At 37.5% G+C, this 14,935-nt stretch overlaps 2 protein-coding genes across 5 annotated transcripts; both read left to right on the top strand.

Annotated features, from left to right (window-relative positions):
- Positions 1-1,090: 1,090 nt before the first annotated feature.
- On the top strand, positions 1,091-10,904 carry pip5k1aa (phosphatidylinositol-4-phosphate 5-kinase, type I, alpha, a). 4 transcript variants are annotated; one of them, XR_006247070.1, is made up of 17 exons: positions 1,566-1,675; positions 2,806-3,221; positions 3,417-3,451; positions 4,055-4,144; positions 4,571-4,701; positions 4,793-4,910; positions 5,188-5,340; positions 5,437-5,736; positions 5,902-6,098; positions 6,854-6,937; positions 7,013-7,061; positions 7,178-7,262; positions 7,347-7,541; positions 8,379-8,511; positions 8,645-8,738; positions 9,085-9,467; positions 9,554-10,904. XR_006247070.1 is itself a non-coding variant. In XM_043217974.1 (16 exons), exons 2-16 carry the CDS (start codon positions 1,633-1,635, stop codon positions 9,085-9,087), a joined length of 1,710 nt encoding a protein of 569 aa, XP_043073909.1. In that variant the 5' UTR covers positions 1,091-1,296; positions 1,550-1,632; the 3' UTR covers positions 9,088-10,904. The 4 variants fall into 4 exon arrangements, 3 of the variants coding, with proteins under 3 accessions (XP_043073909.1, XP_043073908.1, XP_043073907.1); XM_043217974.1 differs by lacking the exon at positions 2,806-3,221 and adding an exon at positions 1,091-1,296 and having other exon boundaries at positions 1,550-1,675; positions 9,085-10,904; XM_043217973.1 differs by lacking the exon at positions 2,806-3,221 and adding an exon at positions 1,091-1,296 and having other exon boundaries at positions 1,572-1,675; positions 9,085-10,904.
- Positions 10,905-11,529: 625 nt separating this feature from the next.
- Positions 11,530-14,881, top strand: psmd4a (proteasome 26S subunit ubiquitin receptor, non-ATPase 4a). Its single transcript, XM_043217745.1, has 10 exons — positions 11,530-11,620; positions 12,186-12,326; positions 12,417-12,531; positions 12,623-12,709; positions 12,836-12,904; positions 12,996-13,211; positions 13,490-13,598; positions 13,979-14,110; positions 14,203-14,255; positions 14,396-14,881. Exons 1-10 carry the CDS (start codon positions 11,595-11,597, stop codon positions 14,564-14,566), a joined length of 1,119 nt encoding a protein of 372 aa, XP_043073680.1. The 5' UTR covers positions 11,530-11,594; the 3' UTR covers positions 14,567-14,881.
- Positions 14,882-14,935: the final 54 nt, after the last annotated feature.

The following is a 14,935-nucleotide window of genomic DNA, read 5'->3' on the forward strand; positions in this document are numbered from 1 at the left end:
TTTCATAAGGTATAAGTTTATGAATGAACAAATATGTTTATTAAGGCCAGAGAACAGTGATTTAACCCTAAAACAGGCAAGGGTGAAAACGAGCAACAAAAAAATAAATAAACAATAATAATTTCATGTTAGCTTTTATTTTATCTTGACTACAAATAATAAATAAATAAAACGTGAAGTGAATTTTTGTTCGATTTTGAAGACGTGTTTAATCATGGTTGGAACTAAAAACATCTAGCTTAAATATATTAAGATGTAGTCAACTATACATAATAATAATAATATATATATAATAATTTGCACAACTCAAATAGATAGTGGACTGTGTAAGGGCCGTTGCCCCTGGAATATCCTCTTGATGAAATTTACTATCCCCACCCACTCCTCAGAGTTGTTTTTAGCAAGGGGCTCACCCTTTTTTAATTTTATGTCATTTCTCTGATTACTGTGTATTTTCTGTGATTTCTACACCCCCATAACCACCAGGGGAACACCAAACCCTCACACACACCACCCCAGAATGAATAATAATGAAATAAACAGAACAGAAGCAGAAATCCTTTTTTGCACCCTAATCTGTACATCCAATTTACCTCAGGGAATAGCATAATTAAAATAAAAAACAGCACAAATAACGCATGACTTAATTTTTCAACCTCTCAGGACAGTTTTCACAATTAATGCTAACAGTTGGGGGCTATTGCATTTTTTTCTGCTGAAAAGGGGTAGGTTTAATAAATGCAAAATTTCTCAATTTTTTTGAACGTAATTTAGGTCAAACTGACAAAACGAGCACAGAAAGTGTCATAGAATGTCATATGACCCCCACACTCCAAACAAGCTCATCTATAATAACGATAACAGTAGGCCTATTGGATGAAGAATATTTCCTCGCGCCTCCTAAAAAAGACTAAAGAATAGGGATTCCGTGGTGCACGTCGCCTGTTTAAGGATTAATTGGACATTTGGACTAGTCTGCAGCAGAGCCGTCTATCTGTTCTGTAACAGCCCAGCGCCCCCTGTAGTGGAGAAAGCCGGTTTGTCCAAGTTCAACGGCCACCGCGCCCAGCAGGACAGTGCGGTGCAACGACGTCACTTCCGCTCGTTCGGGAGGCTCGAGGAACGAGGACTCTTCCGTGCGTTTCAGCTGGTTGTTTACTTCGGATGGATTCGGTAAAGTAATAAAACTAAGAAACCGAGTGCCTCAAAGATTCGCACGAAGCATCAAGCGGTTCGAAACGTAAATAAAAGCCCCGTTTTTGATCCTCGAGTGAAAAACAAAGTGAATAAGTTGAGGTAAGTTAAGCGCTTTTGACTGTTGTTATTATAGGTCTCTAGCCAGTAAACCTTCAGCATGCAAGCGGTTTTTATTTATGTTTAGCGATTGGTTTAAATGAGAAACTAAAACTACGATAGGTATTGTGAAGTAACGTTAATGTGGGACTAACTACCACGCTGCTGTAGTACATGTCAGGGTGGAATATTACCGCAATAAGTTAAGTAACTTTTGTAATCTTTCGTCAGTAAGTTTTTTTTATATATATAACAGGCTTTATCTGAACATGTTCCAGGGCTGTGGGGCTTAAACCACAAGTGAAAACAAACAGGACCATATGAAACTTCCGCCAGAAAATGGCTACGCCGGCTGTAGTGTCCACGGATGGAACGAGCTCCAGTAAGACAGCATTTTATTTCCTCTTGGTGTTCATGGCAAGTTACAGATCAAGTTATTGTGCTTTGAATTTCAAAGAATAAATCGGATGCAAGTCAGCTTTGTGTTTTAAAATAAGAAACAAATAACTAGATTTGCTGAGCCCTTGAGGAAACGGTGGCCACACAGAGCTTTTTATAGTTGTTGTTGTTATTATTATTATTATTTCCTGGTGAAGATTTTGATGTGTGCTGGCAGGACTTAAGTTAGTTCAATAACTAACAATGTTCTTTTTGCACCTTTCAGTTTAGCACACATGTTAAGTTTCTAGTCACTACATTTTAACATGCATGAATTTTGCAGAGATTCGGTAGTTCCCTAAGCTTATTGGGGAAAAAGCACAGATAAAATATACATTTTTGTTATAGATCCCAGATGCTTTTTAATAAAATGAGATACAAAAATGGTGCTCACTTTAAGTATTATTTCGTTAGTATGGGAGCCTGTTTCTGTAATTTATGTTTTATCCCACAATTACTTTTTTAACGACATAAGCTATGAATTTAAAGATATAAACTCTGTTCCCAGAGGGAAAAGTATTCATTGTGAAATACAAAGACAATTTACATTCGTGAAAGTCTCATATTTAACTTTTTATATTTTGATTTCACGGCAAAAATTGCCTTCCGTATTAATGATAGTAAAGTTAGAAAGAACTACTGTTTTTTGAACTACTGTTGTCGCTCTTCAGATCTCTTTATTTTGGAGGTTTTTCCAGCAGAGAGGTACATGCATGTAAGCCGTTTGCATATGAACTCAATTTAAATATCAGTGTTGAAGACTCTGTAGTAGGCCTGTGACTGCCTGGGTTGTGCTTGTCTTTGTTATTTTGAGCGTAGTGCCACCGCGCACTCAGCTGGTGTGATTGGGTTGCAGTGTTTTCTTGAAAGAACAAAGGAATTGAAACCCAGGTGTCTGTGCATACTGCATGATTACATTCATAGCTGTGGTTAACGACACATCTCAACTCTGTGTGAACAGCTTTCTTTGGCTTTAGCATTTGCATTTATTTTGCATTTTATTTGTATTGTAGTTTTTCACACAAAATAAAAAAAAAATCGTTTAAGTAGTAAATGAGTTCGGTTCTTTCACAGAACAGTTTTGGAGATTTAGCATTACATTAATTGCTCATCGACGGGTCCTGTCTGGGTGAATGGGCGACGTGAGAATTAGAGTTCAAAAAGCTGTTAAATCACATCATAATCCACAACTAGTCAATCTGGTAAGGTCTTGTGAAGTGAAAAAAACCTGCTTGTAATAAGAAAGTCTATGAAGATGTTTTTAACTTGGATTTTGATCTGAGAAGACTTTTTCACTAAAGGACTTGTCATTATATTATATTATGCACATGCATTAACTGATGGAGTGGAGTGGGTTATTGTGATGTTTTTGTCAGCTGTTTGGATAATCTTTCTGACGGCACCCATTCACTTCTGAGTAAGTGATGCAATGCGGAGTTTTTCCAAAGCTGTAAAAAAACACGAAAGAAACTTATCAATACCATGGATGGGTAAGTAAATTTGAAGCACATTTAAAATTTGGGGTTTATGCTTCACGTACTTGACGTTTGTGCTGCACATTCTTGAATTTTTCATGTGCAAGAATCGTTAAGCTCATTATAATATAGCTAGCTACAAATCATAAGTCAGTCAGATGTAATGGCTTTTTCCAAATTTGTGTGAAACACTTTTTTTTTTGTACTCAGGTACTCCTGGAAATCGAAAAATGGCTTCCTCGGAGGTAATTATATGCTTCTATTGCTTTAACGATAGTTTCACATTCACTTATCTCCTCCACTTTTTGTGTTTTGGTTTTTTTTGGCCAATTTTATTTATGGCTCCACACAGCAACTGTTTTCCTAATTGGTGCTAGCAGACAACTAAATTGTCTATAAAGTGACTCTCATTCCTCTTCTTTTATTTATATTTATTTATTGTGAATCAGCATAGCTTTCGACACAGGACTTGATTTACATCCATTAAAGTTTTCACAATATATCCTGCATGTCTTGTGCCACTTATGTTACTTCATTCTTGAAATTGAAGATTTCTTTTTTTGTAGTTGCATTAAGAATAAAGTGCTTTCTGTTTTTAAAATTTATTTTGAGCTTAAATCCATTGATGTTACTTTTTAAAAAAGAAATTAAGAATATATTATAATTGTCTATCAACCAAGTACAGAAACCTACCCTAGTAAAATGAGTGATGCTAAAATGTGTTGTAGAATCATATTGTTGGATAATTTGTTCAAATTGATTTTAACATCTTAAACGATTTAATAACTGAAATGTTTTTCCTCTGGTGTTTTTGCCGTTTGAGTTTACTGAGCAGTTATGTCTTTTAGCTTCTCAGCATCTCTGGTGCATCCCAGACGAACAAAAAGACCTTGGGCCACAGAGGAATTGACCCCACTGGGGAAACCACATATAAAAAGGTACTAGCTGTGGATATCTAGGTTTTTTATCCTCATTTTGAGTTCTGCTACATATACACTGTAGGTATTTAAAAATAGAAGTTTGTAAGATATGGGTTCAGATCAAACATGCACATTCCTGAATCTGTCAGATCTTCCTGCAATACATAGATTGTGTTCACTGTTCTTTGTATGGCACCATGAAGAAGATAAAGCCTAATAAATGGGCAGGTACATACAGATAAGAGCAGCGGGCCTTGAGTTATTGCTAATTCCTTTCACTTTTATTAAATTACCCGTGTCTTTTGTAGGCCTTCAAACAAGACGCATGTATCAATGTTATATGCAATTTTAAAATGAACCCCCGGAGCCTTAATATATTTTCTGTATTGCACACTAACAAATTCTTATCCTCCACTTCATGTGCCCTCCATTGGAACTCTTTAGACCACATCATCTGCTCTGAAAGGTGCAATTCAGCTGGGCATCACGCACAGCGTGGGAAGCTTGAGCCAGAAGCCAGAAAGAGATGTGCTCATGCAGGACTTCGAAGTGGTAGAAAGCATCTTCTTTCCCAGGTATGTGTGCATGCGTAAAAGTAACCCTGAAGAACCTTTCATTAGTAGTCGCACTGTGCACATAAATGTTTGTTGTTTGTCTCCCTCTCAGTCAAGGCAGCAACTCAACTCCTGGTCATCACCACGGCGACTTCAAGTTTAAAACATACGCTCCCATTGCATTCCGCTACTTCAGAGAGATGTTTGGGATCCGACCTGATGACTACCTGGTAAACTTTTTTTGTTGTTGTTTTATAATAGACATTGGAAATGTTTTAGGGAAATTATGAATATTAATTTTTCTAACTGGTCTGAAATATTGAATAAGCCTAAACTTGCTGTCGTGTAGAGTTAAACTCGTGAACGATTCATTATCACATTATTCTGAATCAAAACAATATATAGAAAAGCCAAAAGCGCTTCTCAGTGACGCTGCATTTAGTTGCATGGACACATGCAAGCCTCTAGTCATATATTAACTGCTGTGCATGTGTGTGTTTTCTGCAGTACTCTCTTTGTAATGAACCCCTTATTGAACTGTCTAATCCTGGAGCGAGCGGGTCTCTCTTCTACGTATCTAGCGATGACGAGTTTATCATTAAGACGGTACAACACAAAGAAGCAGAATTTTTGCAAACACTCCTGCCAGGTTACTTTATGGTAGGTGTATATTCATATACATTTGTAAAAAAAAAATTTTTTATCATAATATTAGTGCAGTAGTTTCCACTACATAATTCACTTTTCATCTTCTAGAACCTGAACCAGAACATGCGTACGCTGCTTCCTAAGTTCTACGGCCTCTACTGCGTTCAGGCTGAGGGGAAAAACATCCGAATTGTAGTGATGAACAACCTGCTGCCTCAAGCTGTACCCATGCACCTTAAATTTGACCTGAAGGGATCGACATACAAGCGACGCGCTTCACCGAAAGAAAGGGCCAAGAATTTGCCTACGTGCAAAGACCTAGACTTCATGCAGGACATGCCTGAGGGCATATTGCTGGAGAGTGACCACTATAATGCTCTATGCAGGACTATTCAAAGAGACTGTCGGGTAAGAGTGTGTGCGTTATAGACTAACATTATAGTAAGAGGAAAAAAGCTTATTCCAAATTGTGAATTGCCAAAGTTGCTCTGCCTTTCACATGGTTCATGTGTGGTTGTAGAATAACATCTTGCATCTGCTGCATGTGCCTCTCTAAATTTCCTGTATGTTTAGGTACTGCAGAGTTTTAAAATCATGGACTACAGTCTGTTGATGGGTATCCACAACTTGGACCGGGCAGGTGAAGAGGCATCTACTGCAGTTCCTGATACCCAGAAAAAGGCACAAGGCCAGAAGCCCCTGTACTGTACAGCCATCGAGTCTATTCAAGGGGAAGCCAAAGGAAAGTCTTCACCACAGCCATATGAAAGGTTAGTGATTCACCTTTGGCTGGCATCTTGGATCTGCAAAATCAGCACAAGACTGTCTAAATGCATATGGCTGTAGAGCCTGTTTTACAATAGCATTCAAAAGTTAGTGGCTGGTAAATATTTTTTTAAAATGGGTTTTGTTATGCTTAAAAAGACTGCATTTATTAACAGTAAAACAGAGCAATTTCAAATGTAAAATACAATTGAATATATTTTATGCAACCTTTGTGTAGGGAAAATACATAATGGGTAACAATATTATAAATATTGCAATAGCAAAGCTGTCTCTATAATTTATCTAACCCATGAAAATCCAACATAAATGCTCCTAGTAAATATCTGTTATTAAAGCATCAGCACTCAAAGAGCAGTTATTTTTATCTAAAGCTTAGGCTGCTGCGCACATTGTTTGGCATGGCCCAATGCCAGCAAATAGTGCTGCTTAATATATAGTATAATCTCTAAAAAATGTACACCTCAGGTCATCGCAATTTTATAAGGCTCCATTATTATATCAATGAATACGAGTATTGAATCATTCATAATGTCTACAATTTGTGTGTTATAATGAAAGTATTTATGAGCACGCACATTTCATTACTGCACTCATGACTGGCCATTGTGTGCTAGAAATCAACATTGTTCAACTCCGCATACACATTCAATTTAACTGTTAATATTATTATTATTATTACTGTTGTGAAATTATTACTTGTGCCAACACATTTGTTAATGTGAGATTTATTGATTTGCAGCATGGGGGGTATTCCAGCATTTAATTCAAAAGGAGAAAAGTTGCTGGTTTTCATCGGCATCATTGATATCCTTCAGTCTTATAGGTAAAACGTATTTGCATATCTTTGCATTTTTTTTCAAAATAAATTCCTATACTTGGCTAACAACTGTGTGTTTAGGCTTGTGAAGAAGTTGGAGCACTCATGGAAAGCTCTGCTGCATGATGGGGTATGTGTCGCACTTTATATCAAACATTGCATGAAAACTAACTATACAAACATGTTTTACCCATTTTGTTTATTTTTTATTTTTCTTTCTCCGTTATTTTGATGTTCCCTCTGCAGGACACTGTATCTGTGCACCGACCGAGTTTCTATGCAGATAGATTCCAGAAGTTTATGTGCAGTACAGTCTTCAAAAAACCCACTAGTAAGTTCGATAGTGACATTGAAACATCTGCAATGCATATATTAAAAGGCTAATGCGTTAAAAAAATGTGTATTCTTCTATTAGTGAAAACCTCTCCCTCAAAGAAAAGTCGAGGAGGAGCCGTGTCTATTGGGAAGAAGTCAAACATTTCAGTATCTGGACTATCACAACAACAGTCCCTTCCTGTAGCAGCAGAACAAACACAGCCACAACAGACTACAGCGCAGCTGTGCAGCAGTGGAGCGGTGTCCCTCAGCCCAGACACTCAAGGAGACGGCGGTATGAGAAGACATTGAGAGATAGGAGGGAAATGGGAAGGATAAACAGGATTGCCTACCGAGATAGCAGTTAAATGAGCCTTTCAATGCTTGTGCTTTCCAATATCGTTCTCTCTCGATAAGAATATCTTCTAAATGCCTTAAATGTAAATCATTAGCCATGTTTGAGATCGCTCGAGAGTCATTCCATGTCAAGACAACCAAATTTCAGAAACCTCCCCAGCTCAAATTTTTTAACATTACTTTTTTTTTTTAGATGTTCTGCTTTAAATACAATATGTATCAGCTGTATACATATATATCAGGCTTTCATCACTTAAACAAACATTAGCAAAATCATAAATATGAGCTGGGGACCTCTGCTTGAGTCGACATGGTATAACCCTCAAGGATATATTAGAAGACCGTATTAAATATTGGCCTAAAGAATGAACCTGAAATGTTGTGCATCTCTATTTGTGTTGTTTTCATGATCGCCAATGACCGTTTCCTCCTGTGCAGAGTTTGCTTTTTGCATTCGAGCCACTTGAGGGTCTCAACTCTTAAGTCCTGGGTTGCTCAACTTGTCCTTGAGAATACGGAAGGCATTGTTCATGCTATGCTTGTTGATTTTTAGTGCTAACAGAGGTTGCATGATAACTTGATAGTCAGATGGCCTTTTGTGGCGATAGCAGAACAAATAATAGCTGCTAACGTCTGCCCCCTACAGCACATGCACGGACAACGTCAGCATTATTCTCATAATTTCATAATTCGTAATAAGTCTATATTGTCGTCGTTTATTTCAAATAATTACTGATTAAGGAGTGCTTACCCTTACTCTCTCGTCTTTCCTCAGGTGTGCAGATAGCTCGTCCTGACCTGCTCCCACAGCAACTAAATGAAGATGAGATCACTAGTAGCTCAGCTGACACGACTCTGTCAGCAACCTCTCCTCTAAGCTTTCGACCTTCAAACACTGTAGCTCTGAGGTAAGCGGTTTAAAAAAATCGGTTGAATTAAAGAAAGCAAATAAAGTGAATTGTGTGAACTGCTGATGCACTGATTCACACAATATAAACATTTACGTACTTTTCTATTGATCCAAGCTGATTTCATTCCCAGTTATAGCAGTATAGCTGCCCAGTCGTCAGGGGAAAGCTCGGATGTGGAAGCCAGTTCACTCAGTGAGATTGTTCCTCAGACAAGCACGTCAGAAGTAAGGGACATTTTTGTTCTGGGCTGCAATCTGTGCATGCTAATATTGATACAGTTTGATTTTAAGACCGTTTTGCTACAGTATTGGGTCACCAGTAGATATATAATGTAAAATTTGAAACCATTTGGGCAATGCTGCTCATATCATGCCAACAAATATGAAATGTGAAAAGTTTCCTTTGTCCTCAGTGCATGCACATTTACAAATTCCTGATTGCACTGTGGTCTTTGCGTCATTTAATAGCTTTTGTGTGCCGATAACGGCAAATGAGAGCTGCTGGATTATTATTTTAGTCATTCTACTCCATTCCGCGGATGTTTAATTATTGTTTGTCTTGCTGTTGCAGTGAAAGACTTTGGGGTGAACAGGACAAAATAAAGCCCTCGAGGACAAAGAACTCTCTTTTAAAGACACGAGAACAGAAAAAAAAGACCCGGGGAAGTGGAAACCAGAGAATCTGGAGAACAAAATAGAGCAGTGCACATGTTCATAAAACTGTAAAAACATAAGGATAAAGATATTCTTTCCCTTTTTTATAAATGTGTTTTTTGGGGATGTCAACAGCACAGCATCCAGTATCGCTGCTATGAAATGGAACCAAAAGAAGATGCCACTGTAGTACCTCAACAGTGTGATATCGCTGTTCTCGAACAGTGCCATATTTACAGGAACCTCCAGAACCCGACAATGTTCACAGCAGAAGCAAAGAGACGAACATCGTGTGACCAGGTCTTTTTGAGTACATCTGTGAGATTTCTAGTGGACTTCATTTGACCATCATCTTTTTTTTTTTTTTTTTTTTTTTTTCCTCTTAGTTTGCCAAGGAGACAAATCTACAGGAGTCATATTATATACTTTTACAATGGGAAGAACGGAAATCTGGTTGATTGTGAGTTTTTAATGCCTATTTTAAAGACGTTTTAGGAACATGGCAAGATTATCAAAAAAAAACCGTGTAGGATGAGTCGAGCCAGATCAGATTGCCTGAACAATCATGTTATAAGACACTTTCAAATCTGTAAAATGTATTTGACTTGTTTTTATGAATTGATTCGATTGCAGTACTGTGATATTGTATCGGATATTTAAACGTGCCTTAATCACAAGAGTTATTTTGCCTTGTCATGAGCAGGAAGCCTTTTACCACGCATGATGACTGCGAGTTAACTCTGCACAATCGCATGGTCTCAAGTATGTAAAAAAAAAAAGTGTCTGCTGATGTGACTTATATAATTATTTTAAAAAAATAATAATTTGGAGCATACCAAGAAAATGTTTCTCTTAGTTTTATTTGCTTTGCATTGTTTGCAAAAAAGAGAAACGTACAAAAGCAAACACAGGGTAAAAAGATGCCACATATAAAAGACCAAATTCAGTATTTTAGCATGCAGGGCAATATTTTGTTTCTTTAGCATTGAATTAAAAAAAAAAAAAAGGTACAGTAATACTTCATACCTGGCAGACTAGCTACTGTAAAACACAGCATCTGTACTGTCTTCAGTATCTTTTTATGTTTACATGAACTGGGTAAAATAGGAACCTATCTTAAGGCCTTGGTTTTTTGTAAAGAGAGATTAAATCAAATTAAAATAAATCCTAAACCAAAACATTTTTTTATTATTTTTGTATTTGTATTCATGCTAATCTGTAAGTCTAAATGCAGAGATCTTGGTAATGAAGATGCAAATGTTTTTTAATTTAGATGGGTAGAGTTAAGGGAACATTGCTGGATTTTTTTCTGTGACTTTTTTTTTTTATAAACAAAAGAAACATTCCTGTACAAAGTCATATATTTATTTGGATGTTTGCATGTAATTTATTTCTTTCTCAACTTTTTAAGTGTCTGAAACTCAATGGCTGTGTAAATTTTTTAAAATTTTTTTTGGGAGGGGATGCTGAATGCGTTTTTTACTGTACACTCACGATCTGGGATTCTTGTGCAATTGCTGTTTATTCTGAAAATGCTGCCTTCATTCATATTGTCTTATTGAACTGAGAAATGGTCTTTAGTAGCTTTAAATGAAAATATTCCCTATTCACTTTTGCAATGACATATTCATGTATTACTGCTCACTTTCAAAGAAGATTAAGATCGGGGAGTAGAAGATATTGCAACATTTCGTGCTGTTTGCGAATGAATGAAATAAACAACACTGAAAAAAGCAATTGAGTGTCTGCTTACATTAAGTGCAAATAACCTGCCTTGTTTTTATGCCAACCATACGTTCCTGGAACATTGCAAGATGGGTTTTTTTAAATAAGCGTAAAATAACCTATAGAAAGTTCTTGGAACCAAGAATTTTTGGTAGGAAATTGTCTTAAGATGCCGTTTAATAATTTGAAGGAAATTTACATACATTACAACTGCATATAGTTTTTTAGTAATACTCAGGTGCAGATAATCGCTGCCACTATTTCCACTAAGTATAGATAATATCTTAAATTGTTATGGTTTACATCTGTATTTAAATGGTTTCAAACCTTTTTTCTGTGAAAAAGTTTCACATTAATTTGTGTGTAGTATAACAATGAATTTGAGTAGTTACTGCTTGTTGTCCCTAACATTTAGCGTTTTCCCTAAAATATCCTGATGTGTTTTGCGTAAAGTTTGGGACAACATGAGGGTGAGGAAATTAGGACAATGTTTTTCAGTCTTTTCAACTAAGTCCTCAGCAACGCGAACTCCCACCACATGTGGGCGCTAGAAAATACTTTTCCACACCGAGTCCGGTGACAGAAATATCGACGAAACTGTCAGCCAATCAACGTCGCTGTTGCAAATCTCGTCAGCATCCTACATCTGTAAGCCAATCAGCGACGTCGTGACTTTGGGAAACAGACTAGAGGATTTTCAAGATGGTGCTCGAAAGTACTATGGTCTGGTAAGAAATAAACAAAAGCGTTATTTTAGACGTATTTGCGCTTTCCACACAGTTGATGCTCCTCGTAATTACTGTAAATACCTATATATTTTTTTTTGTTTTGTCACACTTTCGAGACCTTAAACGAGATGTAGATAATTGAATAGCCGGTTTCTGATTAGAATGACATTCTCCTGAGTCATTATTCAGCACGTAGCATTACAATAAACAAAAGGACCGCGGACACAAAAACAAATTTATGACGCTTTACCAATAATCACTAACCAGTGATCTCAGTCTGATAGCGTCTTATTTAGTCTTCTAGGACTGTCATTAAGGGCTGTGTCTCAGACATAACGTTAGTGAGCAGAATTGCTTGTATAACGCCCTCAAAAGATGGGTATGTATAGGCAGCTTACTTGATTTTGATTCACGGATGTTTATCTAAAACAGTTTTCCACTGCTGGGATCCAGTTTACTTGCTCTGGCTGTTGAGTTAATTAAACTAGTGCTTGATTTTTTTTAATCTCTTGTAACTTGCAGCACTCAGGTTATGCACTTAATGATTGTCTCCATGTCTTAAAAGCGTGGACAACAGTGAATACATGAGGAATGGAGATTTCCTGCCCACCAGATTACAGGCACAGCAAGATGCTGTCAACATTGTCTGCCACTCAAAGACCCGTAGTAACCCAGAGAATAATGTGGGTCTAATCACAATGGCAAAGTATGTCGCTTAAGTATTTTACTTCATACATGTATGATCTTTCAGACAGTGGGGTTGTTTGTACGTAATGTATCTTTTGGTTGGGTGCAGTAATTGTGAGGTCCTCACCACTTTAACACCAGACACAGGCCGCATTCTCTCAAAGCTTCATGCGGTTCAGCCGCTGGGAATAATCTCGTTCTGTACTAGCATACGAGTGGCACATGTAAGTACATTCATAGACAGTTGGTACATTCTTTGGGGAATTTCCTTTAAAAAACGATAACCGGCTAACATTTACGTTTGCGTATGTCTAGTTGGCACTAAAGCACAGACAAGGCAAGAACCACAAGATGAGGATTGTCGCTTTTGTGGGCAGCCCAGTAGAGGACAACGAAAAAGATGCAAGTTTATTTATTTTTTTAATTATTATTCATTAATGACAAATGCTTTTCGTCTTTGATTTTTAGTCAATTGTAAATAGTTTGGGTAATATAATTTGCTTATTTTTTTCATCAAATCTTTTCCAGCTGATAAAGTTGGCAAAGCGGTTGAAAAAAGAGAAGGTCAATGTAGATGTGATAAATTTCGTCGAAGAGGTAACCGGCATGAAACTTTAGACTACTTTAAAATCTTTCCTATTTCCTTACTTGGATTTTTCACTTTCTCTCTGTTAATCAATCTGTTCAGGAAGTGAACACAGAGAAACTGACTGCATTTGTGAACACTCTGAATGGAAAGGAGGGCACAGGTTCTCATCTGGTCACAGTGCCCCCTGGGCCCAGCCTGGCCGATGCCCTTCTGTCTTCTCCCATCTTGGCTGGTGAGGGTGGTACCATGATGGGCCTGGGTGCAAGTGATTTTGAGTTTGGAGTAGACCCCAGTGCGGACCCAGAACTGGCCCTGGTAAGATACAAATTATTCTTTTGTATAATTGCTCAGAAGAACGAGTCCATAACTTTACCTGGTGAAATGTATGAGGTAAAACTAGTGATACTAGTATGCGGAATTATCATGAGTGAAACATATATATATGTCGATTCCTTCAAAATGTGTGATGACCAAAACTGTGATGCTTTAAATTTGTTTGTTTACCAGCAACTTTATTAAGTCAGAATCTTGTTTTTGCATTTGCACTTTGTTTACATTGAAAGGGGAAAAATGTAGTTGCTCTTGATCCACAGGCTCTGCGAGTATCAATGGAAGAACAAAGGCAGAGGCAGGAAGAGGAGGCTCGAAGGGCAGCCGCTCAATCAGCAGCTGAAGCTGGCATTCCCACCTCAACAGCTGATGGTACGCTTGTGCATAAATGTTTGAAATAGTGAAGGATGATAAGCATAGTGGCTGTGGGCTAGTACTGGGTAGATTGCAGGTTCAAAAATGTTGCCAAAGGCTTTCGTATTAGGTCTTAATGGTTAGTACGACTGTTAGCCCCTGCTGGTAGATGCTGGTACTACACAATCTGGCAGCATAAAGCATTTTTATAACCTTTAATGGTGACTTTAACATGATCTTAGTTCTGAATAACATTTTCATGTATTAATTTGTGTAGCCTGTTTATTAAAATTGACTTTTTAAATTGACTTTTGGATTATTAAACAGATAATTTGTCAGTAAATGATCAAAAAGTATTGAGGTAAAGACTATTTAGCACTTTTCGTCCTCCCCTTCAGAATCAGAGGAAGCTCTTCTGAAGATGTCTGCCTCTCAGCCTGAGAGTGGTGTGGCAGCACTGCCAGACTTCAGCAGCATGACAGAAGAAGAGCAGATAGCCTATGCTATGCAGATGTCTCTGGCAGGTGGAGGTTTGTGCCTCCTCCTTGTACTCTCTTAGTCTTAGAATATGCTCTGTGCCTGACATGGTATGTAATATCAGCCGCTATCCCTCTTTTGTCAGAATTCGGAGAATCAATGGATACGGGTGCTCCAATGGACACTGCAGAATCTAAGGTAATTCAAATATTGTCTGCTAAGCAGTTTTTTCTAATTATAAATATGGTACCCTTTTCTTTTCCTTGTGAGAGAACACCGTTCCTTTATATTACCTGCTGACTTGTCTTTTCTCTCGTACTTTGTAACCGATTCTACAGGAAGAGGACGATTATGATGTAATGCAGGACCCAGAATTCCTCCAGAGTGTCTTGGAGAATCTACCTGGTGTTGATCCCAACAATGAGGCCATACGTAATGCCATGGGCTCCTTAGCCTCACAGAGTGGTAACAAACAAGAGGGGAAAAAAGATGATGAGAAGAAGAAATAATGAATAAAGTGTCCTGCGACTGATTGTGATTGATGTACAAGCCCGTTTGACATGTGAAATGAGTTCATTCAAGAAATGGCCAATCAGAAGTCCTTATAAAAGCAGTTTTAGATGCATATGGAGTTGGTAAGACATTCACTACCAAATTACTGCAATGTTGTGTGGTACCTCAAAAATTCACACATAGCTTGCTAATAATCCTTTTCCCCTTCTGCTCTGTACACAATTGACTGAATATTTGATAAACCAATGCGAAACATGTAAACTGAATGGTTTCTGCTTTTTCTATTGCCATTAAAACACATGAGATCTGGTCACAAGCCTTTCAGCTTATTTTTTAAACACATTTGACCTTAGTTTGTCAGTAGA

The sequence above is a fragment of the Puntigrus tetrazona genome, chromosome 19 (genome assembly GCF_018831695.1).
Source record: "Puntigrus tetrazona isolate hp1 chromosome 19, ASM1883169v1, whole genome shotgun sequence".
NCBI lineage: Eukaryota > Metazoa > Chordata > Actinopteri > Cypriniformes > Cyprinidae > Puntigrus > Puntigrus tetrazona.

Excerpts from the sequence above, each read along its gene's own strand:
- pip5k1aa (XM_043217972.1), top strand. The coding sequence starts at position 3,161 with ATGCGGAGTTTTTCCAAAGCTGTAAAAAAACACGAAAGAAACTTATCA. Across the intron at positions 3,452-4,054 it reads GAAAAATGGCTTCCTCGGAG|CTTCTCAGCATCTCTGGTGC; the intron begins GTAATTATATGC and ends TATGTCTTTTAG. Across the intron at positions 4,145-4,570 it reads GGGAAACCACATATAAAAAG|ACCACATCATCTGCTCTGAA; the intron begins GTACTAGCTGTG and ends GGAACTCTTTAG.
- psmd4a (XM_043217745.1), top strand. The coding sequence starts at position 11,595 with ATGGTGCTCGAAAGTACTATGGTCTG. Across the intron at positions 12,710-12,835 it reads TAGAGGACAACGAAAAAGAT|CTGATAAAGTTGGCAAAGCG; the intron begins GCAAGTTTATTT and ends AATCTTTTCCAG. Across the intron at positions 14,256-14,395 it reads TGGACACTGCAGAATCTAAG|GAAGAGGACGATTATGATGT; the intron begins GTAATTCAAATA and ends CCGATTCTACAG.